The 25,433-nt window shown below is 47.3% G+C and overlaps 1 protein-coding gene across 4 annotated transcripts in view; it reads left to right on the top strand.

The window, feature by feature from the left end:
- The window catches only part of IFNGR2 (interferon gamma receptor 2), a 33,277-nt gene extending 13,163 nt beyond the window's left edge, over positions 1–20,114 (top strand). Inside the window, exons 3-7 of one of the 4 annotated variants that reach the window (XM_015092370.3) lie at positions 5,295–5,503; positions 10,032–10,177; positions 14,161–14,320; positions 15,035–15,192; positions 19,120–20,114. In XM_015092370.3, the coding sequence (XP_014947856.2) occupies positions 5,295–5,503; positions 10,032–10,177; positions 14,161–14,320; positions 15,035–15,192; positions 19,120–19,302 (856 nt within the window). In that variant the 3' untranslated portion in view covers positions 19,303–20,114. Of the gene's footprint in view, positions 1–5,294; positions 5,504–10,031; positions 10,178–14,139; positions 14,321–15,034; positions 15,193–16,881; positions 17,957–19,119 lie in introns of those variants that run through there. The other 3 variants (XM_015092369.3, XM_042229535.2, XM_042229525.2) reach the window with 3 other exon arrangements.
- Positions 20,115–25,433: the final 5,319 nt, after the last annotated feature.

The raw sequence follows: 25,433 nt of genomic DNA, 5'->3' as shown, positions 1-25,433 counted from the left end.
TGAAAACGTGGGGCTCCTAGTTCAAAAACTTTGGGGAATTCAAACAACAGCTCTGCAGCAGCAGAGCTTCAAGTCAGGAGCCCTCTTAGGAGTACAGCTCTGTGCCACTGCACAGACCACCTGCCTAAAGCTGGCCCCACTCACCCTTCAGTGAACACAGTCTCCTAGAGCGCTGCCCGAAGGTTGCGGTAAGAGGAAGTCGCAACTGATCGCCCGAATAGCGCTCGTCAGCCTTGATTGGGGAAGTAGTTATGAGTTGGCAGAGTGCCTCTAGACACTAGAAGGATCTGTCAAAGCCTTTGACAGTTTCTCACCACAGACTAACCTGTTTCACTCTGTTTTCTATTGGGAAAGCATTTTGTCAGATATTTTTTCAGGTTAGAGGTTGGTTTTGGTAGAGGAAACAGTTGAAAGTGAATGTCCTGCTTAGGGCTCTAGTGGTAAAGAACCTGCCCATCAATGCAGGAAACATGAGATCTGGCTTTGATCCCTGGGTCAGGAAGATCCCCTAGAGGAGGAAATGGTAACCCACTCCAGTGTTCTTTTCTGGAGAATCCCACGGACAGAGGAGCCTGGTGGTCTGTAGTCCATGGTGTCACAGAGTCGGACACGACTGAGTGATTTACCATGCACACGCATTCACACATCCTCCCTGTTTGGAAAAGCTGAGGGGTCATGAAAACTCAAACAGAGGCTGATTTTTATGTTTTCTTTTCAAATTACAGACTTGATTGTGGGAAAGGGCCTTTGATTTTTTTTTTTTTTTTTTTTTTTGCTGGTCTGTTTTTAGATACTTTCACACGTTTAGGACCTTTTAGTTACATGAAGTAATTTAATTCTGAGGCTCATGGAACTTTAAACTTTCCATTCTGTTTCTCTCCAGGAAACATCACTATAACTTTAAATGAACGTGCCTTCGTTTTTTGACAGTCATGCCAGCAAAGCCAAAATTACATAGAACACATTGTGGGAGAATTTTAAGTTTAAATCCGAGGTGGCAGATCCTCTGGCCTAGAGTCTATGTTTGGCCCACAGTGGTTTTTTGTTGTTTTTGCTGTTGTTGTTTTTCTAACTAGTATTAACATTTACAAATCTGGAGATTTCACTTTAAAAAAAGAACCGAATTTCTATTTTTTCTTGAAAATAAAAGCAGGCAGAGAGCCAGGCCCTTTCTAGGTCACACCCCACCTGGCCTCTTGCCACGCCGGGGCCTGCCCACCCTAGTCTTCCCAACTCTTTTTTTCTTAACTTCACTTTTTTCTAATTTTAATAGCAAAGCTATTTCTTTATAGAAAATCTGGAAAACCCAGAAAAGTAAAAAGTACAAAATTAAAGCAACCTGGAGTCTAAGACAAATTACTATTCTCATTTTAGTGTATTTCTCTCTAGACACTTTTTCTAAATACATGGACTTGTTTGCAAATATGCCAGCATCTGCGTAAGACTGGAGTCACATGTCTAGGTCCTGCTTCCTTTTTTTTTTCCTCCCCTTTTAACTTGATGTAGTTAAGCTTGTGAATATTTTTTCATACAGTTATTTCAGTATGAACATTTTTATTCTATGTTTTGTTATATGATGTATCACTCATGATTTTTTTTTTTAGCTTTTCCCCACTCACGAGTGGTGTAGTTGACAGTTAGTGACCATTAAAAGTAATGTCCTCAAACCGAAACCATCGATGACTGTTTTCTCCCATTTCTGGAAGCGGACTTGCTGGGTTCACAGGGGACAGACTTACTTAATCATTTCTGGAAATGATGTAACAGAAGGTGAACAGGGAAATCATTGGTTGCTCCGGTGTTTAATAAATATTTTTAGATGGTGCTTAGTAGGCACCCCTACCTTTTCATTTGAAAAGACCCTGACGCTAGGAAAGATTGAAGGCGGGACGAGAAGGGGACCACAGAGGATGAGACGGTTGGATGGCATCACCAACTCCATGAGTTTGAGTAAGCTCTGGGAGTTGGTGATGGACAAGGAAGCCTGGCGTGCTGCAGTCCATGGGGTCACAAAGAGTTGGACACGACTGAGCAATTGGACTGAACTGAACTGAGTAGAAACCCCAGGCCTTGGTCCAGGCATTTTCCTCTTGTCCACGAGATCAACCTTCAAGACGACCCTAAGAATCAGATGCTGTAGCGCATCCCCATCTTATAGATAAGGAGACTGAGGAACAGAGAAGTGAAGTAACTGGGCTTGAACCTGGGTAACCTGGCTCTAGAGCCCATGTGTTTAATCACGAGGTTGTGCTCCCTCTCATGATTAGACAAATTCGGGGACAGAGGCTGTCCATATGAACACATTGCCAGGAGCCAGGACTGCCTGCTGGGTAATGCTCAGGCTGGCTGATTCATCATAGGCTTGGGCAAGAGCCTGGGGCTCCAGGCCCGGGTGGTGTCATGCCATGAGGCTGTGTTCACTGCATTATCCACTTAAATGGGGCCCACAGCAATTTATTTTCACCCTTTACAAATAGATGGGGAGCCAAACAGTGTCAGCTGTCATTTACATTTGGATGATTTGTACCGTTTTAAACCCTGTTCTTAAGAAACACTTTAAAAAAGTAGTTCTTAATGTATAGAAATAATATACAGAAATGCAACAGATTTCTGTGTATTAATTTTGTAACCTGCAACTTTACCAAGTTCATTTATGAGCTCTAGTAGTTTTCTGGTAGCATCTTTAGGATTTTCTGTGTGTAATATCGTGTCATCTGCAAACAGTAACAGTTTAACCTATTCTCCAATTTGGATTCCTTTTATTTTTCTTCTCTGATTGCTGTAGCTAGGACTTCCAGAACTATGTTTAAAAAGTGGCGAGAGTGGACATCCTTGTCTTGTCCCTGAGGAAATGCTTTCAGCTTTTCACCACTGACTGTGATGGTAGCTGTAGGTTTGTCATAAATGGCCTATATTGTGTTGCCATATGTCCCCTCTATGCCCACTTTCTGGAGGGTTTTTTTTACTATAAGTGGCTGATAATTTTGTCAGAGGCTTTTTCCTCATCTATTGAGATGATGGTATGGTTTTTGTTCTTCAGTTTGTTGATGTGGCATGTCACACTGATTAATTTGTGGATATTGGAAAAAATCCTTGCATCCTTGGGATAAATCTGAAACGGACAAGTTTGGAGGAGAGGGGAGGAGGTGGCACATGGTAGGTCAGTTCCCCGGCTAATCCCAGAGGGGGCCTTTTGCCCCAGTTCAACAGCTGGAATTGCCTGGGAGAAGGTGAGAGTACCTTCAGGTATCTGTGTAACTTAAAAAAAAAAATCACTCGCCCGCTTCTGTAGCACAGCCCCCAGTCTGAGAGGGGGCGCCTGTGGTTTGTGATCCCCTTCCCAATTAGGTCCCAGGACTCCAAGGTTCAGTGGTGTGTGAGTCTGGTGGGCATCTTCCGTGGAAGCCTTGGCCACACGTATTGATATCGCTTTCATCGGGTTACCTGCCACTTTAGCAGAAGCTGAGTCTCCAGACTGGGTCAGAGAGACCGTTAGCAGCCCACGTGGTGTGGGAGAGCCAGCGGCTGTGACCCCAGCCTCATCTCTCCTGTCTCCCCTGACCCTTCTTTCCAGGCCAGAGTTGCCTGTCTCTCGAGGGGACACTGCCTGCGGCCCCCACTGAGGCTTCTGGAGTCACCTCTCTGCCTTTCCTCAAGTCTGTCACCTAAGGACAGAGCTCAGAGTCGGGGATTATTAATAGAATCCCGCGTGGGCATGTGGTATTGGAATTCAGGGGGTACATTCTCAGTTACAAGGATGCATGGCCTTACAGGCAGCCAGGTTTCCTTGGGGCAGAACTCTCTCTTTTTCAACAGTGGTTTATTTGCTCTCTTCTGGGTGCACTGGGTCCTCGCTGTGGTGCAGGCTTTCTCCAGTTGCAACGAGCAGTAGGCGGCTCTTCGCTGCACTGTCTGGGCTTCTCACTGTGCTTGCTTACCTTGTTGGAGACCACGGGCTGTAGGCTTGCAGACTTCAGTGGTTGCAGCACGTGGGCTTGGTAGGCTGGTGGGCTCCAGAGCACAGGCTCAGTAGCCTATGGCACACGCAGGCTTAGTTGCTCCGCAGCATGTGAAATCTCCCCAGACCAGGGATCGAACCCTTGTCCCCTGCATTGGCAGGCAGATTCCTATCCACTGTACCACCAGGGAAGTCCATGACTCTTTTTAAATGGGCAGCTATGGGGTGAAAACAAAGCTCTACACCAGCGAGAAACTGGGGTGTGGTTGCATGAACACAGTATCAGTTCTAACACAGAGGCTACAGAGGCTGAGTTTGAAGCATTAACATTGGCTGTGGAACAAAATGGGAGAAAATATTTGCAAACCGTATATCTAATAAGGGATATAAAAAGACTCTTACAACTCAGCAATTAAAAGGCAAATAGCCAAATCAAAATAGAGACACAGGATCTGAGTAGACGGTTTTCCAAAGAAGATATGCAAATAGCCAGTAAGTACATGAAAAGATACCCAACATCATTAGTCACCAGAGAAAATACAGACACTTGAATGGCTTCAATAAAAAAGTCATAATAACAAGCCTTGGTGAAGATATGGAGAAAATGGCACCCTCATACATTGTGGCCGGGAACATAAGATGATGCAGCTGCTTTGGAAAACAGTTAAAAAGAGAGTAACCATATGACCTGGTAAGTTCATTTCTGGGTATACACCCCAGAGAACTGGAAACATAATTTCACACAAAAATTTATATGTGAATATTCTTAGCATTATTCACAGCCAAAAAGTGAATAAGCCAGAAGACAAATAGCCAAAAGACAGCCCACCTGTCTATCAGCACATGAAGGGATAAACACGCAATGGGACGTTAATTTGGCCATAAGAGGGGATGAAGCACTGATATATGCCTCAACATGTATCACGCTTGAAAACATACTAAGTGAAACAGGCTAAGCAAAAGGCACTAATCACAAAAGACCACATCACTTATGATCCCATTTCTACGAAGTGTCCAGAACAGGCAAATCCTTAGAGATAGGAAATAGATCGGTGGTAGCCCAGGGCTTAGGGATAGGGGGAGATTGAGAGTGATGCTCTAAGCATGGGGGTTGTTTAGGGGATGATGAAAATATTCTAAAATGGGTGTGGGGAGGGTTGCTCCACCCTGCGTGTATACTGAAAGCCATTGAAATGTCCCCTTAAATGAGTGTAGTGTGTGGTATGTGAGGAATATCGCAATGAAAAAAATGTTTTAAAAACTCAACCCTGGGAGAACTGTGATATGTGATCAAAGAGAGATTTCTGCTAAGTGAAATCCTTTTTTCTGTTTGCAGCAGCACCAGTAGTAACTGGTATGACGTCAACAAAGAAGATAGCAAGGTGGATTGTACGAACCTCACCAGAACAGAGTGTGACTTTACTGCAAACAGCCTCTCGGAGGGGTTCCCACGGCGTTTCAACATCTCTTTACGTGTTCGAGCTAAGCTGGGGGGCCTCATTTCTGCCTGGGCAACAGCACCTTGGTTCGAACACTATCGGAATGGTAAGGGACTAGGGTACAAATTCCTTTAACATTTGCACTTTGCTCTTTGCTAAGCGGTACTGACTCCATGCGCCTAAGTCCTGCCTCTCAGCCTAAATAACCAGCACCCAGTTGAGTGTGATGGTCAGACCAGAGTACTGTCCACAGAGGCTGAGGCTAGGGGAGGGTGATTCGCTACACTAGGGAGCCTGCAGATCAAATCCAGCCATTGACCTGTTTTTGTAAATAAGATTTTATCAGAACTGTGGTGTGTGTGTATACACGCATATGTAATGGAATATTACTCAGCCATAAAAAAGAATGGAATAATGACATTTGCCGCAATGTGGGTAGACCTAGAGATTATCACATTAAATGAAGTAAGCCAGACAGCGAAAGATAGATATTGTATGAGATTACTTACATGGGGAATTTAAATCTATAATACAAATGAACTTACTTATAAAACAGAAACAGATTCACAGACATCAAAAACAAATTTAAGGTTATCAAAGTAGAGAAGGGGGAGAGAGAATTAGGAGTGTGAGATTAACAGATACACACTACTATATACAAAATAGATAAACAGCAAGGACCTGCTCTGCAGCACAGGAAACTTAAAATAACCTATAATGGAAAAGAATCTGAAAAAGAATGTACGTACGGGTTTCCCAGGTGGCGCTAGTGGTAAAGAACCCACCTGATACTGCAGGAGATGCAAGAGACATGGGTTCGATCCCTGAGTTGGGAAGATCCCCTGGAGGAGGGCATGGCAACCCACTCCAGTATTCTGGCCTGGAGAATCCCACGGACGGAGGAGGCTGGCGGGCTACAGTCCATGGGGTCACACAGAGTCGGACATGAATGAAATAACTTAGCACCATGCACGCAAAGGTATATATATATACATACACACACCTGAATCTAACACAGTGTTGTAAATCAACTATTCTTCAATTTAAAAAGTTTTATCAGAACACCGTTTCCCCATCTATTGATGTGTTGCCTATTGCTGCTTCCATGCTGCAACAGGCCAGCTGAGCAGTTATGCTGGGGGCTGTCTGACCTGTCAGAGCCTACATTCACCCTGGCACTTGACTGAGAAAGTTTGCCAGCCTCTCTGCTGAGTGGGGAACTATTAATAGTATATGGAATATACTATATATTGGCTTCACTGGGCACCATCACCTGGCACGAATTCTTTTATGTTCAGGAATGCTCTGAATTCAGCCTTGACTGGTACCTGTCATGTAGCAGAAAATATCTGTGGAATGACTGAATGAACAGACATTCTTCTGGATATTAAAAGGGGTGTCAGAGTCATCAAACACTACTGCTGCTGCTGCTGCTAAGTCGCTTCAGTCGTGTCCGACTCTGTGCGACCCCATGGACTGCAGCCCACCAGGCTCCCCTGTCCCTGGGATTCTCCAGGAAAGAACACTGGAGTGGGCTGCCATTTCCTTCTCCAGTGCATGAAAGTGAAAAGTGAAAGGGAAGTCGCTCAGTCGTGTCTTACTCCTAGCGACCCCATGGACTGTAGCCTACCAGGCTCCTCCGTCCATGGGATTCTCCAGGCAAGAGTGCTGGAGTGGGGTGCCATCACCTTCTCCGCATCAAACACTAGTTCATAGACTTGTTCCTTTTGCTGTTGTTCAGTCACTAAGTCGTGTCCGACTCCCTGCAACCCCATAAACCACAACACATCAGGCTTCCCTGTCCGTCACCATCTCCTGGAGTTGCCTCAAACTCATCTCTGTTGAGTCAGTGATGCCATCCAACCATCTCATCCTCTGTTGTCCCCTTCTCTTCTTGCCCCCAATCTTTCCAGTATCAGGGTCTTTTCTAACGAGTTGGCTCTGGGCATCAGGTTTAGCGATTCATTTTTCACATGGTCAGCTATGCCTGATAATTCTCCTGTGTCTACACAGATGCAAAGTATGGAACTTCTTGGGATCTTTATTCAAGCTCAACAGAAGTATAAGACAGTTGAGGAAATGTGATCGCTGTCTAGATATTTGATGACTTACTAAGCAATTGTTGTTCACACACTGTAGATGTTATAATGGTATTTTGTTAATTTTTTTAAAGGGAGGGGTCTGGTCTTTTCAAGATACGTATCTTATAGATGCAACGATGTAATGTCTGAGATTTGCTCCAAACCATCCGGAGAGTGGGAGGGTCAAGATGGTCCTTACAAGGTGAAAGAGAAACAAAACTGGCCAGGCCTTGACGGTTGATGTAAAACTGGGTGACGAGTACGTGCTCTTTGGCTACAGTCTTCTCTCTACTTGCTGGGTGTTTGAAATTTCCTGTAATAAGAAGCTAAGAGGGAAAAAAAAAAAATCAGTGGTTTTTGCTAGCGGTTTGAGGATGGGACGAGAAGGCAGCATGGTCCCTGCCAGCTGGTCATCTGCTGTGGACCAGGCCTCTGTCCTTGAATGGAACGCCACCAGACGTCTGAGCTGTGAAGCACCACCTCAGTGGGATTAGTAGGGAACAAAGTAACGGCAGCGACAGAAGCAGGGCCTGTCGTGATGCCACCAGTCTCCTGTCAGCCAGCTGCTGCCGTCTGTCTTCCCGGCCGGAGTCGGCTGGCTGCGTCATTGGTTAAGTTACTGCCAGAGTGTCACTTCGAGCCGGTGGTGTTTGCAGAGCCCATTGCTGCTTTCGGCACTTGTGGTCGAGTCAGGATGGGAAAACAGCGTGACGATGCCTTACCGAGGGCTCGAGGGGAGAGGGCTTGGGACAGTGGCTGAAGGGGGCAGGCTTTAGCATCACGTAAACCTGGGTTCAAACCTCAACGCTGCCCCTAACTGGCTGTTACTCTGGGCAGGTCATATCCCTCTGGGCTTCAGTTGCCCCCTCTGAGAAATGGGGATGGCCTTCCATGGTTGTTACATGCAGATCCATGCGGACACACGTGTAAAATCCGTGTTGCCAGCTTTCGAGCAATCACTCAGGCCGTGGACTCCACTGTCCATAGTGACTGCACAGACCTATCAGGTCCTCCTTCTGGGCTTGGAGAGAAGGCAGGCTGTCTGCCCTGGAGAGACAGGCTCATCACATTGGGATCAGACTCCTGGGTGCTGACCTTTCAGTGGTGAAGGGATGTGGTCATCCGGGCATGCACACCCACTCCCTTTGGTGAGTCACATAAAAGTCTAGAGAATCTGCTCAGCGGGGGGGAAGGGGGGGCTGGCCCTGCACATGGGCAGGCTGACCAGTGCTCTGGCGACTTTGCCGTCTAAAGGGCAGCTTGAAGATGTGCGTGCCAGCGTCCGTGAGCGGGTGTGGTGAGAGCTTTTTCTGTTCCTCGTGGCCAGTCTGCTAACACTGGGGCTTGAGATGGGCCCCGCCCGACAGTGTATCTGTCTGGACTTAGTTCCTCCACCAGAACAAAGGAGGTGAGAGGGCAAGAGTGCAGACCCTGCGGGGACCAGTTACTTTTACCCAGAGAGAAAGGTGGCCAGACCACATGCCTAACCCTTCCCAACCTGGGAGAGCCCAGGGTGGGGCGTGGAAGCTAGAGAGAAAGCCAGCCCCCCTCTCGTGAACGTGTGACGGTTCCCAGCGATATGATCGTCTGCGTGCATGTGTCAAACGTGCAGAAACAGGCCCCTAAGAACTTGGGGCACATGACCTGTTCTTTGATCTGAGTCCCTCCAGTTAATTATACAGTTTAGATGCTTACTTAATAAATGCTATAGTCTTTCTTCTAGAGTGTACCAGAATCATAGTACTTGGCTCTCCAGTGATATGTATTCCAGTACATGAAAAGTCTTAACAAATAGATTGATGATAGTGTTGCTGTTTAGTCGCTCTGTCCTCAATCCCTGGACGGCAGCCTGCCAGGCTCCTCTGTGCGTGGGTTTTTCCAGGCTGGAGTGGGTTGCCACTTCCTCCTCCAGGGGATCTTCCTGACCCACGGATCTAACCCACATCTGCAGGTCTCCTACACTGCAGGCAGGCTCTCTACCCTGAGCCGGGGCAGCCCTCATGATGGCAGTGTTTCTCAGTTATCCTATTGGAAAAAGCTAAAAGAGAAATGTATTTAAAAGTTTGTAAGCACCACTTTTATTTATATAAAAAATATGTAACAGAGGAAATATATATATATATAGAAGGTAAGAGCTAACAAAATCTTTTCCCTCTCTTCATGAAAATTTGACCTTTGGTTAACCTTCCAGCTCTCTGGAAACCTGATAAAGCTGGCCTATAAAACATGTTATTAGCATAGCGTATGGCAGAAAGACCTCTGGTAAAAAATCTGCCTGCCAATGTAGGAGACACAAGAGACACAGGTTCATTCCCTGGTTGGGAAGATCCCCTGGAGGAGGAAATAGCAACGCACTGCAGTAGTCTTGCCTGGAGAATCCCATGGACAGAGGAGCCTGGTAGGCTACAGTCCTACAGTCCCTGGCGGCGCAAAGAGTCAGACACGATTAAAGCAACTCAGCACTGCATAGGATATATATATATATTTATACACGTACGTGTACACACATGTATCTACATAGACTAATGGATCTCGTTTGTAATTCTATTTCAGCTACCATTGGGCCTCCAGAAAACATCCGGGTGACCCCAGAAGAAGGCTCGCTTATCATCAGGCTTTCTGCTCCCTTCGATGTCCCTGCCTCCGAGGCCTATTTTGTGTATTATGTCTACTACTGGGAGAAGACAGGAGACAAACAGGCAAGAGCATGTTCTTCTTTGTTTTGGATGTTCTTTTCTTTGGAGTTTCTGGATAGCAAACGAAAGGCCAAGGAGGGGATTTCCTGACAGTCCAGTGCTTGAGACTCTGAGCTCCCACTGCAGTTGGTGGGTTCAACCCATTGTCAGGGAACTAAGATCCCACAAGCTGCTCTGCTCAGCCAAAAGGAAAATCAAATGGCCAAGTTCACCAGGGTATGCCAGTGCACCCTTAGAGGACAAGACCCATCTGCAGGGCCCTCTCTGCCTCGTATCACACAGTCCCTGCGGTCTGGGTCTGGATTCAGCCCGGTGCCCAGGGAGTCTTTGCCACACTCCAGCGTTTGGGAAGGTTTCATGGGCCTGTTTCTACTCATGGGCCTATTTTCACTCCTGCAGTCTACAAGGTTAAGCTGTGTGACATCTCTGATCTGAATGGTTTTCAAAGAAGGCGATGCAAATAGGTGAAAAGTCTCAGTGAAGGTGAGAAGAGGGCGTGTACCAAGGAGAAGGGCCAGTAGGTTGGAGAAGGCTGGGCACATCTGGGAACTGAACATGCCCAGATCCATCAGAAATGCAGGCCTGGGACTCCCCAGTGGTCCAGTGGTTACGGATTCACCTTCCAATGCGAAGGACACAGGTTCAGTCCCTGGTTGGGGAGCTAAGATTCCCACATGCCTCGGGGCAACCAAGCCCGTGCACCGCAGCAAAGACCCAGCACAGCCAGAATAAAATTAATTAATTAATTTAAAAAAGAGAAATGGGGCCACATGAGGGGCTCGGGCAGGGTAAGGTTGACAAAGGAGGGGTCAGAGCAAAGGGGCCTGGTCAGCCCTGGGTGTATCACAAGGAAAAACTGATGGCCTTTAGTCACCTCCAGTGTCTGATCATCCAAGCTGCATTTTTTTTCCTATTTTTTGGCCACACTGTGTGACAGCAGGGGGGCTAGGGGATGGGCCTTAGTTCCCCAGCCAGGGATTGAACCTGTGCCCCCTGCCGTGGAAGCCCGGAGTCATAACCGCTAGACTGCCAGAGAAGTCCCTTCAAGCTACATTTAATGATGTTTCACTATGTGTGTAAACCTCCTGAGTTCCTATATTCAACATTGCTCTAATTTTTATAAGAATTTTAAGAGCTGTATGTTTATCTGGAGCTTTCTTCGTGTCTGGCACTGGGCCGGGCACTTTGAATACATCCTTTTGTTCAGCCTTTCCGCCCCCGGTTTCACTGAGAGGGAGAGCGAGTGTGAGGGCTGCCCGAGGCGAGCGGAGGAGACGCCTGGCCCCGGGGCCCATGCTTTCAGTGCTGTGTCTCTCCCACGTTGCTGACATTTGCACTTGCTCTGTTTCTTTATGAAAGTGAAAGTCACTCAGTGTGTCCAACTCTTTGCGACCCCATGGACTAAACAGTCCATGGAATTCTCCAGGCCAGAATACTGGAGTGGGTAGCCTTTCCCTTCTCCAGGGGATCTTCCCAACCCAGGGATCAAACCCAGGTCTTCACTGCAGGCAGATTCCTTACCAGCTGAGCCACGAGAGAAGCCCTCTTTCTTTACGGTGAGTGTTAAAACACCGAGGAAGGCAAAACTCACTGAAGGGCAGACTCTCAGCAAGAAAGAAATAATCGTTTCCCCAAATCTGAGTTCAGAGGTCTGGTCAACTGGAACAGAGGAGGTCTGGAAGAATCCAGAAGGGATTCCCCTTTCAACCAGAGCATCTATGCTTTGGACTTCCATGAGCAAAAGATTCTGTGGCTTAAGTGACTCTGAAAGCCACTACTACAGTCTCATTCCAGCTGTGAGTCCAAATGTCAAGGACCCCAAACCCAACCCCTAGATTTGCCCCAACGATCCTCAGGGACTCAGCGTCCAGTTGTACTTAAGGCTGTGACTTATTACAGAGAAAAGACACAGAACAGAGTCATCAAAGGGAATAGACACGGGGGGCAGAGTCTGAAGGAGTCCAGGCAGAAGCTTCCAGAAGTCTTCCCCTCATCCCCCCGACAACAAGCGTGACCGAGTATGTGAAATTGCATCTCCCGGAAAATCTCCTGGGAGACTCAGTGCCCAGGGCTCATACTGGGGGCTGGTCACACAGGCACCCTCGACCCAGCAGAGACACCAGAGCTCCTGACTCCCAGAGGGAGAGCAGGCGTTCAGCGTCAGAAGCATCATTTATACATTAAAACAGCCTTATCACTTAGGGATCGGTGGGACGCTCCTCAAAGCCAAGTTCCCAGATGCCAGCCTTGGGTCAGCCTTGCAAACAAGACCTTTCTAAGGACAGCAGTCTCAGAACGGTAGCTATTCTCTGTAGTCTGTGATTCTTTTGGAAAAGCCAACTGGCTGCTGAAATAAACTCAAAAAAGAATAGTGTTGGGACTCCCCTGGCGGTCTAGTGCTTAAGAATCTGCCTTCCAAGGCAGGGAACCTGGGCTCGATCCCAGGTCAGGGAACTAAGATCCCACATACTGAAGGGCAGCTAAGCCTGTGCGCCACAAGGAAAGATCCCACGTGCTGCAGCTGAGACCCAACACAGCCAAATAAATAGATTATTTTTTTTTTTTTCAGAAAAGCATATTGTCCTTAAATTTACCTTTTTAAAAATAATTATTTCTTATTTTAAAAAAAATTTTTGGCTGTGCCACACAGCTTGCAGGAACTTAGTTCTTCAACCATGGATTGAACCCAGGCCGTGACAGTGAAAGCACCAAGTCCTAAACCACTGGACTTCCACAGAATTCCCTGAAATTGCCTTATGTGGTGTCATGAGTAAAAATCGTTTCTTTTCTGCCCTGGCAGTCATCATTGTTAAACAGGAGACTAGAAAGTTATGAATCATCTATAATCCTATTGTTCAAATATAGTATGACCATTTGTATTTTTAAAAATGAGATCATATCCGATATACTGTTGAATGATCTGCCTTTTTTTTCAGTCAACATATATAATAAGGCACTTCATCTCCACATTCTGAAGCATGTGTTACCTGCCACCATTTCAAATGGTTGTAGCGTATTCTGTGTGTGAGTGTGTGTGTGCGTGCACGCTCTGTCGTGTCTGACTCTTTGTGACTGCATGGACTGTAGCCTGGCAGGCTCCTCTGTCCATGGGATTTCCCAGGACAGGATACTAGAATGGGTTTCCTCCTCCGGGGATCTTCCTGACCCAGGGATCGAACCTGCGTCTCCTGTGTCTCCTGTGTTCCTTACCGCTAGCACCACCAGGGAAGCCTCGTGTTTTCTGCTGTGTCTCCCAATACGAAAGCAGTCCTTTAGGAGGAATCCCGTACTGCCATAGTGTGTGGTGTCTTTCTCTCATTTCCCTGTGGAATAGTGACAGTTTGTCCGGAATGAGAGAGGGGCCATCGACCAAATATATGGAGGCGACAAACTGGAGGGAGGTCACAGCAGGGGTGGAGACAGGGGACACGACCCTCTAAGAATTTGGGACCCAACTCTTCCCTGATGACATAAACCTCTAAGACCATGTGCACCAGAACTGTAAAGGGAATCAGCACGGTAAAGCGAAAACCAGAAGCAGATCCGGAACCCAAGCACCATCATTTCCTAGAATGCCCTTTTCCCCTCTGTTCATCGACTGACTTGAAGCTGTAGACGAGACTAACCATGAAATATACAATGTTCATTTCAAAGGAGAAAATTTCGTCCTGGAAACTGGGATTTGCTAAACTCGCGCTCTGGACGCTCCATTGCTGCAATGGGGCTTCAGATCTCACGGCCAGAAATACAGCTCTAATGCCATCAGCAGTTTCTCAGCACTCCTCCCTAGCTTTCACAAGCTAAATTTGTCGGCTGTAAGCATTATATGTGTAAAATTGGTATTCTGTCTCTTTAAAACCAGAATTGCCTTATTCTTTGGTTATTGTGTTCAATGTGAATCTGGGGAAACACTGAAGAAGATGGAAGGCCTTGATCACACCTGTGTGGGTAATTTTCATGTGCAGTTGTTGATGCTTGTTCCGCAGGTGACAGACCCTTTCGAGAGTAACTTCATCACATTGAACGATTTAAAACCCTTAAGAGTATACTGTTTTCAAGTCCAGGCAAAACTGATTTTGACCAAAGAAAACATCTCTCGACCTGGACATTTAAGCAACATATCATGCTCCAAAACAGCAGCAGATGGTAACGTATGCTTTCCTAAGTGCTTTCTTTCTGAGCTGGGAACAGAACACTCCTAAAATAGTGCAGTCAGGGATTGCTTATTCGGTGAAGGGTAGTGATGAGTGTAGGGAGATCCAGAGAGGACGGGCTAAGACAGCAATTCACAGTAGATACAACAAGGCTGTGCTGGAATCTCCAGAACAAGAACTGCCAGACGGGTAACACCTGCTTTGTTTTAGGATTGCCTGTGTTGTTCAGTTGCTCAGTCGTGCCCGGCTCTTTGCAACCCCGTGCACTGCAGCATGCCAGGCTTCCCTGTCCTTCACTATCTCCCAGAGTTTTCTCACACTCATGTCCATTGAGTCGGTGATGCCATCCAACCATCTCATCCTCTGTTTCCCCCTTCTTCTCCTGCCCTGTCTTTCCCAGCATCAGGGTCTTTTCCAGAGAGTTAGCTCTTAATATCAGGGCCAAAATATTGGAGCTTCAGCCTCAGCATCAGTCCTTCCAATGAATATTCAGGACTGATTTCCTTTGGGATGGACTGGCTTGATCCCCTTGCTGTCCAAGGGACTCTCAAGAGTTCAATAAAGCATGTAGGGTGGGGTGGAAGAGAGGCAGTATCCATTCATTTTCCTGGGACATCAAGTGTATTTATGCAGTGGTGGGTGAGAAATTACCTGATGTTTGTAACATGTGGGGGTCATCTTGTCCATTTTTTGGTTGTCTCTCTAGCCTCTGTCAAGCTTCAGCAAGACATCCTCGCCGCCGCGACAACCTTTTTGGTGCTGTCAGTGGTGGTGGGGTCCTGTCTCTTCCTGGTTCTGAAATACAGAGGCCTGGTTAAACACTGGTTCCACTCTCCGCCAAGCATTCCATCACAGATAGAAGAGGTATGTGTGTGCACACCCACAGGGGTGACTGGTCAGTCTTTCTTGCCCCCCATTAACACCTAAGAGTAGGACACTGGCCAAAGCCAGACACAGAGGTCGGAGTTAAAAGTGGTACTTGGTTATTTGTACACTCATCTTCATAGGAGCATTATTCTGCTGAATAATAGCCGAAAGGTAGAAACACCCTGAATGTCTATTGACAGACGAGTGAATAAATAAAATGCGGTGGGAATTCCCTGGCGGTCCTGTGGTTGGGACTTACGCACTTTCACTGTTGTGGCCCTGGGGTTCAGTCCCTGGTCGGGGAACTAAGATTCCTGCAAGCCTCATGATTCACCACTCCCCCCCCAAAAAAAAAGATCTGCTATATACATATGAATGGAATGTTAACCTTAAAAAAGAAGGGAATTCTGAGACATGCTGTGATAGGGATGAACCTTGAGGACATTACAATCAGGGAAATAAACGGGTTACAAAATGACAAATACTACATGATTGTACATATTCGAGCACTTAAGAGGGCTCACATTCGCAGAACCAGAATGTAGAATAGAGGTTGCCCGGGTCTGGAGGGAGGGAGGAAATGGGGAGTTCATATTTAACGGGGACAGTTTCAATTTTACTGTGAATAAAATGAAAAAAGTCCTAGAGACAGATGGTGGTCATGATTGCCCAGCGATCCAAATAGACTTCACACCACTGAACTGCTCGCTTAAAAAGCGGTCAGGACGGTGAATTTTATGGCATGTGTTTGTTGTTTATTCGCTCAGTCGTGTCCGACTCTTTGCAACCCCACGGACTAGCTCGCCAGACTCCTCTGCCCATGGGATTCTCCAGGCAAGAATACTGGAGAGGGTTGCCATTTCTTCCTCCAGGGCATCTTCCCCATTGGCAGGTGGATTCTTTACACTGAGCCACAAGGGAAGCCCCTATGTTATATGTACTTTTCCACAATTAAAAAAAAAATTTTTTTTTAATGGCATGAGGTTGGCCAAAAGATGGTCTAGTCTGGCCCATTCAGGAGACTGGCCGTGGTAGGTCCCACTGGAGACAACACATCAATCCCAGGCTTTTGGAGACTGTCCCCAGGGAGCCTGGCTGGAGCTCATGGACCAGTGGAGGCTGCAATCAAGAGCATGAGCTTTGGGTCAGACAGTGTGCAGGAGGATTCTAGAGTAAACACACCGAGAGCCATGAGCTCAAAGCCTTGCATGCCTAGCGCACAGGCCATGTTACTTTAAAGAATTTAAGAAAGAAAAGTGGAATGGGTGGGCCTTGTTCAGTTGCTAAGTCATGTCCAACCCCATGAACCACAGCACACCAGGCTTCCCTGTCCTTCACCATCTCCCGGAGTTTGCTCAAACTCATGTCCATTGAGTCGGTGATGCCATCCAACCAGCTTATCCTCTTACCCTCAGTCTTTCCCAGCATCAGGGGCTTTTCCAACAAGTCGACTCTTTGCATCAGGTGGTCAAAGTATTGGAGCTTCAGCTTCAGCACCAGTCCTTCCAACTTCCAATGTATATTCAGGGTTGATTTCCTTTAGGATTGCCTGGTTTGATCTCCTTGCTGTCCAGGGGATTCTCAAAAGTTTTATCCAGCACTCCAGTTTGAAAGCATCAATTCTTTGGTGCTCAGCCTTCTTCATAGTCCAGCGGGTCTTACAGAAAGTCTTGTTTTCCTGCCCAGCCACACCGCAGCCCCCCTCCCCAAGGCACAGTGAGGCAGCCAGGTCCTCTGAGGACGTTGGGACGTTCTTGGGATCAGAAGCTAGCTGACAGAAGAATACTTGAAACTGTTTGCCTCTGGAGGTTTATCATTCTTCAGGAAAATCAGAATAAAAGTACTAGAAACAGAGTCTCATGTTGTTATATCTCGTCTATATAGACAAAGTCTAGAAAGAGCTGCAGTCACTTTTTTTCCTTTATATGTCATGAGCTGTTTAAGGGATACAGACATTATGAGAAATACATGTTGAACTCCCTACTGGGACCTGCATACAGATGCTGTAGGATTCTGCTTTTTGAAGACTCTAAGTAGAATAATAGTCAAACTCATAGAAAAGCAGAGAGTGACAGAGTGGCTACCAGGGGTGAGGGGAGAGGGGAGCAGGGCGTTGCTTTCAAACGGTAGGAAGTTTCAGTTATGCAAGATGAATAAGTTCTGGTTTCTGCTGTACAAGATTGTGCTATAATTAGTACTGTGTTGTGCCCTTAAACAGGCTTCCCGGGTGGCGTGGTGGTAAAGATTCCACCTACCCATGCTGGAGGCACAGGGAGACTCGGGTTCCATCCCTGGGTCGGGAAGGTCCCCTGGAGAAGGGAATGGCAACCCACTCCAGTATTCTTGCCTGGGAAATCCCACGAACAGAGGAGCCTGGCGGGCTACAGCCCATAGGGTTGCAAAGTGCTGGACACGGCTGAGTGACCGAGCACGCACGTGCACTTCAAGATGTGTTTAGAGAGTAGAACTCAAGTTAGGTGTTCCTACCACAAAACTGCAATAACGGCAAAAACAACAGCAACCAATTTTCCTGGTTAATACTGTCACACCAGAACAGCTGTCAGCTCGGAGTTTTACTTGCATTAATGATCTCCGTCTCGGGACTTCCCTGGTGTCCAGTGGTTAAGACTCTGCACTTCCACTGCAGAGAGCGCAGGTTCAGTGCCTGATCAGGGAACTGAGATCCCGCATGCCGTGTGATGAAGCCAAAAAACTAAGAAACAAAACAAAACAAAAAACAAAAAACCGTCTCTCAGTAGAACTAGCAGCAGGGCCCCAGTAAGTGAATTTACTGCTACTTGTTTCTTTGGGGCTTGAACCTAAAACACAGAGTCTTTCGATTTGCTTTCCTGGGAAAGTGTGAAAAGTCTATATCAAAGGTCACTGAAGTTACATGAGAAAATGACTCATGTTTCACTTGTATTTTGGGGGTTTCACAAGTGCACGTGACACGCTGCTGCTCCTCTGCTCGCCAGCCAGCGCTAAGCTGGCTGCATTCTGTTTGTGAGGTTCCGCAAGCACACGTGACCCGCCGCTGTCCCTCCTCTTGCCAGCCAGAGCTAAGCTGACTGGATTTCAGTATCTTTCAGCATTTCCAAGAGCCACGCAGTAGGTTCTTGGTAACTTGGTTGTGGTGGTGGTCGTTCAGTTGCTCATTCGTGTCCGACTTCCCTGCGACCCCCATGGACTGTAGCCTGCCAGGCTCCTCTGTCCATGGGATTTCCCAGGCAAGAATACCAGAGTGGGATGCCATGCCCTCCTGCAGGGAGTCTTCCTGACCCAGGGATCGAACCTGCGTCTCCTGCTTTGGCAGGCGGATTCTTTACCGCTGAGCCACCTGGAAAGCCCTTGGTAATTGATGTCTAAGCCCAAAGCAGAGGCAGGAGAGACATGGCACGTTAAGGGTGCAGATCAGCATTTCGCATCAAGGACCTGCACTTTCTCATTCACCCATGGCTGTCCGCTGCAGATCCTCCACACCCACGTGTATGTTATATAAAGCAGAAACACCTAGTGGGTTGGGGTAGCTGAGAAAAAAATGCCCGTGAACTTTCCCTCTTCACCCTCACCTTGTAGGTGACCAGGAGGCTTCATTTCCTCCTTTCCTTAAAAGTTAGAATTCCAGAGACATTCCAGGTGAATAGCCCACAAGCCCTCATCCAGCCAGTGCAGCAAGTCATTTCCTGAGTTACACACCTTACACACTTTCAGAGTATCCCCTTGGTTGGCCCTTGGATTCGTGTGAAAGCTATTGACAGGAAGGGCGGGGAGGGGTTTTCAGGATTTCTGAAGCTGTTTCGTTGGAGGATAGAAGTGGAAGTTACACCAAAATGATACAGGATTATGCCAACTCGAACTAAAATCAAAATGTCTGATATCGGGAACTTGCAGACTAATTATGGTGATGGTTTTCAATTTTTCAAGTATTTAAAGGACCCGGCTCAGCCCATCTTAGACGCCCTGGACAAGGACAGCTCACCAAAGGAAGACACCTGGGACTCCGTGTCAGTTGTGACGTTTCCAGAGAATGAGCAAGAAGGGACTCCCCAAAGCTCTTGGAACCAAAACGCTGATCCAAGCCACCAGCCCACGGAAGGAGTTCTCTGACCCAAGGAAGCTGCGACAAGCCTGTCAGGACTGGATAGAGCCACTTGCTCCTTAGTCTCGTCACAAAAAGACCCTGGGGTGCCTGGGAAGAAGTTAGTTGTGAGAGAGACAAACATTTTTTTTAACTAGTGAAAGTCGCTCAGTCGTGTCCAACTCTTTGCGACCCCAGGGACTATATAGGCCATGGAATTCTCTAGCCCAGAGTCCTGGAGTGGGTAGCCTTGCCCTTCTCCAGAGAATCTTTCCAACCCAGGGCTCGAACCAGGGTCTTCCGCATTACATGCAGATTCTTTACCAGCGGAACCACAAGGCCTAAATCCTGTAAGTTTCTAGACTGATTCTGCAACCAAAAAAAAAAAAAAAGTTTTTGCTTAAACACTAAAAAGGCATGTAATTATTTGTTAGCAAACAGGCTGTGATATTTTGGACATTGTTGCCTGGGCTGGGTGGTCAGGAGACGGGGTCTTCTCCTTGGCTCTGGCAAGGACCTCGAGCCCTTTGCACAGGTCACGGAACCTGTCCCAGCCTCTCCCATCAAAGGACACTGAGTGGTCCTTAATGCCCAGTCTCCTGGCTTAAAATGTAATTAATCCTATAAACAGTTTTCTAGTAATTTAAGGGACTTTCTTTTTTTCCAAACTAGAAATAAAAGACTGTTTCACTAACTTTTTATCAGCCTGGTGACCCAGTGGCTAATACTCCATGCTTCCGGTGCTGGAGATGGCGGGTTTGACCCCTGGTCGGGGAACTACGATCCTACATTGTTGCACAGTGAGGCCAAAAACTGTAAATAAATGAATAGACACTTGAAAGTCTGTGTGAAGGTTTCCTCTCCACCTCCTTTATTTTAGCCTCTTTTCTGCAGTTTCAGCTTTTTGCTATGACGCTATCTCTGACCCCCAGCAGACTCACCCAGAGGTCATGCAGCAAGACCTTCTGACTTGTGTCACTGGACTGCTTGAAAAGTTAGGCAGGGGGGTTCGCAGAAGCTGCATCAGCCCTGCATTCGTACGTGATGTGTTGCATACGTCGAGCAAGGCGTGTAAAGGGAAGGAGCTCATGGCCAACAATGTATCCGCTGGGCTGCTGGTCTTCTCATTGGGCAAGTACTAATGGGCTAAAAATCCATTTATCTGATTCCTGAGGTTTAGGAAATGGATGCATCACTTCACACCTCCCCTCCAACACACATAGAAAGTGACATGTTGCCGTAAGTTCTGCTTCAGAAAGAAGCCCCCACGGGCAGCCTAACCTTGACAACGGGAAGTAGAGACGCAGTAGGTCCATGAAGTACCTAGGACTGGTGGATGGAACCACCTGCTGTCTCAGGTGGGCCCTGTACCTCTGGCGAGGAATTGGCCCTTGGGCTGCCTTTCTAACCAATCATGACCCCTGCCATCCAGGATGACAAGAGAGGAAAGGACACCCCACCCCCACCCCAGGGGAGTCCCCTTATGAGATGTCTACTTTATCAATCAGGTTCGCCTTGAGTTGGGACAGGGTTGGAGAAAGAGTTGTCATTCAGTTGCTCAGTCATGTCTGACTCTTTGCAACCCCATGTACTGCAGCACACCGGGCTTAGAGGACAGTTGTAAAGACTGCCCTCAAACCATTTAGGAAACTGAGGATGTGAGCGCTTCCTCTGCTGGGCCGTACGATGCAGCTTGTTGAGGTGGGGAGAATGTGTGTACAGCAGGAAGAAAACCAGCTAAGAGTGAGTCCAGCAGGAAGGGGGGACAGATGCGCTGTTAGGAGTAAGCTCTCTGTGCCACCCTCCATAAAAGGAGGTGCCAGCTAGTCAGGGGCAGGCAGGCTGGTCATGGGGACCAGATTCTGATGAGGCTGCATTGGGTTCAGGGCGGAGACAGTCCAATGTCCTGGGGCAGACTGGGTGGGCTTCAGGCCCGGAAAGGCCCCTCTTAGTTGAAGACGGCAGCTTCAGTGAGTGACAGAGTTCAAGTGCAGGGCTGGTGCTCTGACCTGGCGCCTCTCAGGGGCCAGGCTTGCGTAGGGAAGGGGCCACACTGACACCCAACTGGGTTCACTGAGGGCCTCTCAGGGCCTCCCCGTCCTTCAGTAAGCATGGGGCTGGCCCATTATGCAGAAGGAGAGGACAGAAATTATTTAAGACACTCCTTCTCTGGCAGCTCAGACAGTAAAGAATCTGCCTGCAGTGCAGGAGACCCAGGGTTCGATCCCTGGGTCGGGAAGATCCCCTGGAGGAGGGCATGGCAACCCACTCCAGTATTCTTGCCTGGAGAATCCTATGGACACAGGAGCCTGATGGACTACAGTCCATGGGGTCACAAAGGTCAGAAACAACTGAGCAACTGAGCACGCATGCACACATGTCCATAGTGAAAGTGCAAGTCGCTCAGTTGTGGCAGACTCTTTGCAACCCTGTGGACTATATAGTCCGTGGAATCCGTAGCCTTTCCCTTCTCCAGGGGATCTTCCCAGCCCAGGTAGTGAACCCAGGTCTCCTGCATGGCAGGCAGAGTCTTTACCAGCTGTGCCACCAGGGAAGCCCATAACTAAACTGTTATTGAGACCCAGTGACTCTCATTCAATTTATGTATAGTCTGTGGCTCCTTTTGTGCTGCAAGGTGGAACTGAATTGTTGCAAGAGCTTGTTTTCCTGCGAAGCCTAAAATATTCACCACCTGAACCCTTACAGAAAGAGTCTGATGACCTCTGATCTGTACAATGAAGTGTACATTGTATAGGAGTAAAGAGACTTACTCCCATTATTTAGGTTTATACAGTTACAGGTCCCTACAAGACCCCACCCCATTTGCTGCTGAGACTGTGTGAATCAAAGGTCATGTGTTACATGGGAGGAGGGGTATTTGATGCTTGCATGTTATTCTACAAAGTACGTTATGAAATATGTACTAGGAAAGGCTGGAGGTCATTTAGGTGTAGGAAAACCAATGGAGAAACATAGGCCCTAGATCAATGCTAGGCCACCCAGAGATGATGGGAGGGTTGGATCAAGGCCACTGCTAACTCACACATGACTACTATGTGCATCAGATAAAGAACCCGTCCTTCAAGACCCTTTGTTTTGTGCCGTTTTAAGTCAACATACGATGTCCTGGACCTTCATTGTGAATAGCGCCCCCTGGTGGTCCCACAGTGCTCGGCATGCAGATTGCAGACGTGATTGTGGGGTAGGGGGATGTGGAGGGGGGTAGAGGGATGTGGAGAGGGGTAGGGGGATGTGGAGGGGGGTACGGGGATGTGGAGGGGGGTAGGGGGATGTGGAGGGGGGTAGGGGGATGTGGAGGGGGGTAGGGGGATGTGGAGTGGGGGTTGGGGTGAGGGGGTTCACCTCGGGGCCATGGGAGAGGAAGCAGCCCCTCTTGATCTGGGTGATACTAAGGCCAGCAGGATGAGGAGCTGATGGGCATGAGGATGCAGAGGGGAGAACCCCAGGCAGGACATGGGGGTGAGGGACGGGCAGAGAAGGGAGACTTTGTCCGAATCTGTAGGTCACCCGCTGATGTTTGTTCACTCACTGCAAAACCACAGCTGCCCTCTCACTCAGAAACTGCCAGTGTGGAGAACAGCTTGGGTCCTAGCCTGTGCTCGGGGCATCTGCCTTTGTTGACTTCTATTTCATTCACCATCATTTATCTCAGTTCATAGGATGTTTAAAAGTCTGCATAGCTACTAAGTTACACTGCCTTTGGCTACCGGAAAACAACTGTATATCCCTAGGGGGCTCCAGGGCTCTCCAGAATAAAGGTGTTTATCCCAGAAAGCCTGTGTTTTAGGCAAGAACCTCCTAAACCATCCCTACTGTTTGGTGGCAGTGTGAATCCACACAGGCATCTTCCCGTGGAGCAGTCAGGCCTCCGGCTCCTCAGTGTGCTCGCAGGCCCTCCGAAGAAGCTACAGCCCTCTGATGGGAACACGGTGGAAGTCACCTCTCCCTCCTTGCTTCCAGTCTCTGGTGACTGAGGATGGCCAGCTGCATCAGGAGGGCGCCAACCCACAGGTCCGAGAGGGTACCTGGGGCAGCACCCAACTGGTGGAGGGAGCTGGTTGGCGCTGCTCACAGGCGCTCTAGGAAGACCGAGAAGGATGCTGCCTAAAATCTCATCCTGCTAACAGAATGCAGGCAGGAGGGACTTCTCTGGGCCCCCTCCCCCATTTATTTAAAAAAGGGGGTGAGGTAGACCCCCAGGGTTTCTTTACAAAGATATACCTAGCTGAAACCTAAATGCCCACTGACAGAGGAATGGATTAAGAAGATGTGGTATGTACGTATATACACACACAGTGGAATATTCAGTTCGGTTCAGTCGCTCAGTCGTATCCAACTCTTTGAGACCCCATGGACTGTAACAACGCCAGGCCTACCTGTCTATCACCAACTCCCGGAGTTTACTCAAACTCATGTCCATTGAGTCGGTGATGCCATCCAACCATCTCATCCTCTATTGTCCCCTTCTCCTCCTGCCTTCAATCTTTCCCAGCATCAGGATCTTTTCCAGTCAGTCAGTTCTTCGCATCAGGTGGCCAAAGTATTGGAGTTTCAGCTTCAGCATCAATCCTTCCAATGAATATTCAGGACTGATTTCCTTTAGGATGGACTGCTTGGATCTCCTTGCAGTCCAAGGGACTCTCAAGAGTCTTCTCCAACATCACAGTTCAAAAGCATCAATTCTTTGGTGCTCAGCTTTCTTTATAGTCCGACTCTCATATCCATACATGACTACTGGAAAAACCATAGCTTTGACTAGATGGACTTTTGTGGGCAAAGTAATGTTTCTGCTTTTTAATATGCTGTCTAGGTTGGTCATAGCTTTTCTTCCAAGGAGCAAGTGTCTTTTAATTTCATGGCTGCAGTCATCATCTGCAGTGATTTTGGAGTCCCCCAAAATACAGTATATCTCACTGTTCCCATTTTTTCCCCATCTATTTGCCAAGAAGTGATGGGACTGGATGCCATGATCTTAGTTTTCTGAATGCTGAGTTTTAAGCCAACTTTTTCACTCTCCTCTTTCACTTTCATCAAGAGGCTCTTTAGTTCTTCGCTTTCTGCCATAAGGGTGATATCATCTGCATATCTTGATATTTTTCTTGGCAATCTTGATTCCAGCTTTTGCTTCATCCAGCTGGCATTTCACATGATGTACTCAATATAAATTAAAAAGGCATTGTTTAACAAGCAGTTTAAACAATATGCAGCTTTGACATATTTTCTCAGTTTGGAACCAGTCTGTTTTTCCATGTCCAGTTCTAAGTGTTGCTTCTTGACCTGCATACAGATTTCTCAAGAGGCAGTTCAGGTGGTCTGGTATTCCCATCTCTTTCAGAATTTTCCAGTTTGTTGTGACCCACACAGTCAAAGGCTTTTGGTGTAGTCAATAAAGCAGAAATAGATGTTTTTCTGGAACTCTCTTGCTTTTTTGATGATCCAGCGGATATTGGCAATTTGATCTCTGGTTCCTCTGCCTTTTCTAAAGCCAGCTTGAACATCTGGAAGTTCATGGTTCATGTACTGTTGAAGAATTGGAGAATTTTGAGCATTAGTTTGCTCGTGTGTGAGATGAGTGCAATTTTGCAGTAGTTTGAATTATTTTTGGCATTGCCTTTCTTTGGGATTGCAATGAAAACTGACCTTTTCCAGTCCTGTGGCCACTGCTGAGTTTTCCAACTTTGCTGGCATATTGAGTGCAGCACTTACACAGCATCATCCTTTAGGATTTGAAACAGCTCCACTGGAAATCCATCACCTCCACTAGCTTTGTAGTGATGCTTCCGAAGGCTCATTTGACTTCATATTCCAGGATGTCTGGCTCTATGTGCATGACCACACCATCAATAAGACCTTTTTTGTGCAGTTCTTCTGTGTATTCTTGCCACCTCTTCTTAATATCTTCTGCTTCTGTGAGGTCCATACCATTTCTATCCTTTATCGAGCCCATCTTTGCATGAAATGTTCTCTTGGTATCTCTAATTTTCTTGAAAAGATCTCTAGTCTTTCCCATTCTGTTGTTTTCCTCTATTTCTTTGCATTGTTCACTTAAGAAGAATTTCTTATGTCTCCTTGCTATTCTCTGGAACTCTGCATTCCTATGGATAGATCTTTCCTTTTCTCCTTTGCCTTTCACTTCTCA

This window comes from Ovis aries, chromosome 1 (assembly GCF_016772045.2).
Source record: "Ovis aries strain OAR_USU_Benz2616 breed Rambouillet chromosome 1, ARS-UI_Ramb_v3.0, whole genome shotgun sequence".
Lineage (NCBI taxonomy): Eukaryota > Metazoa > Chordata > Mammalia > Artiodactyla > Bovidae > Ovis > Ovis aries.
The sequence above is the reverse complement of the archived record's forward strand: the minus strand, read 5'-3'. Positions and strand labels throughout refer to the sequence as shown.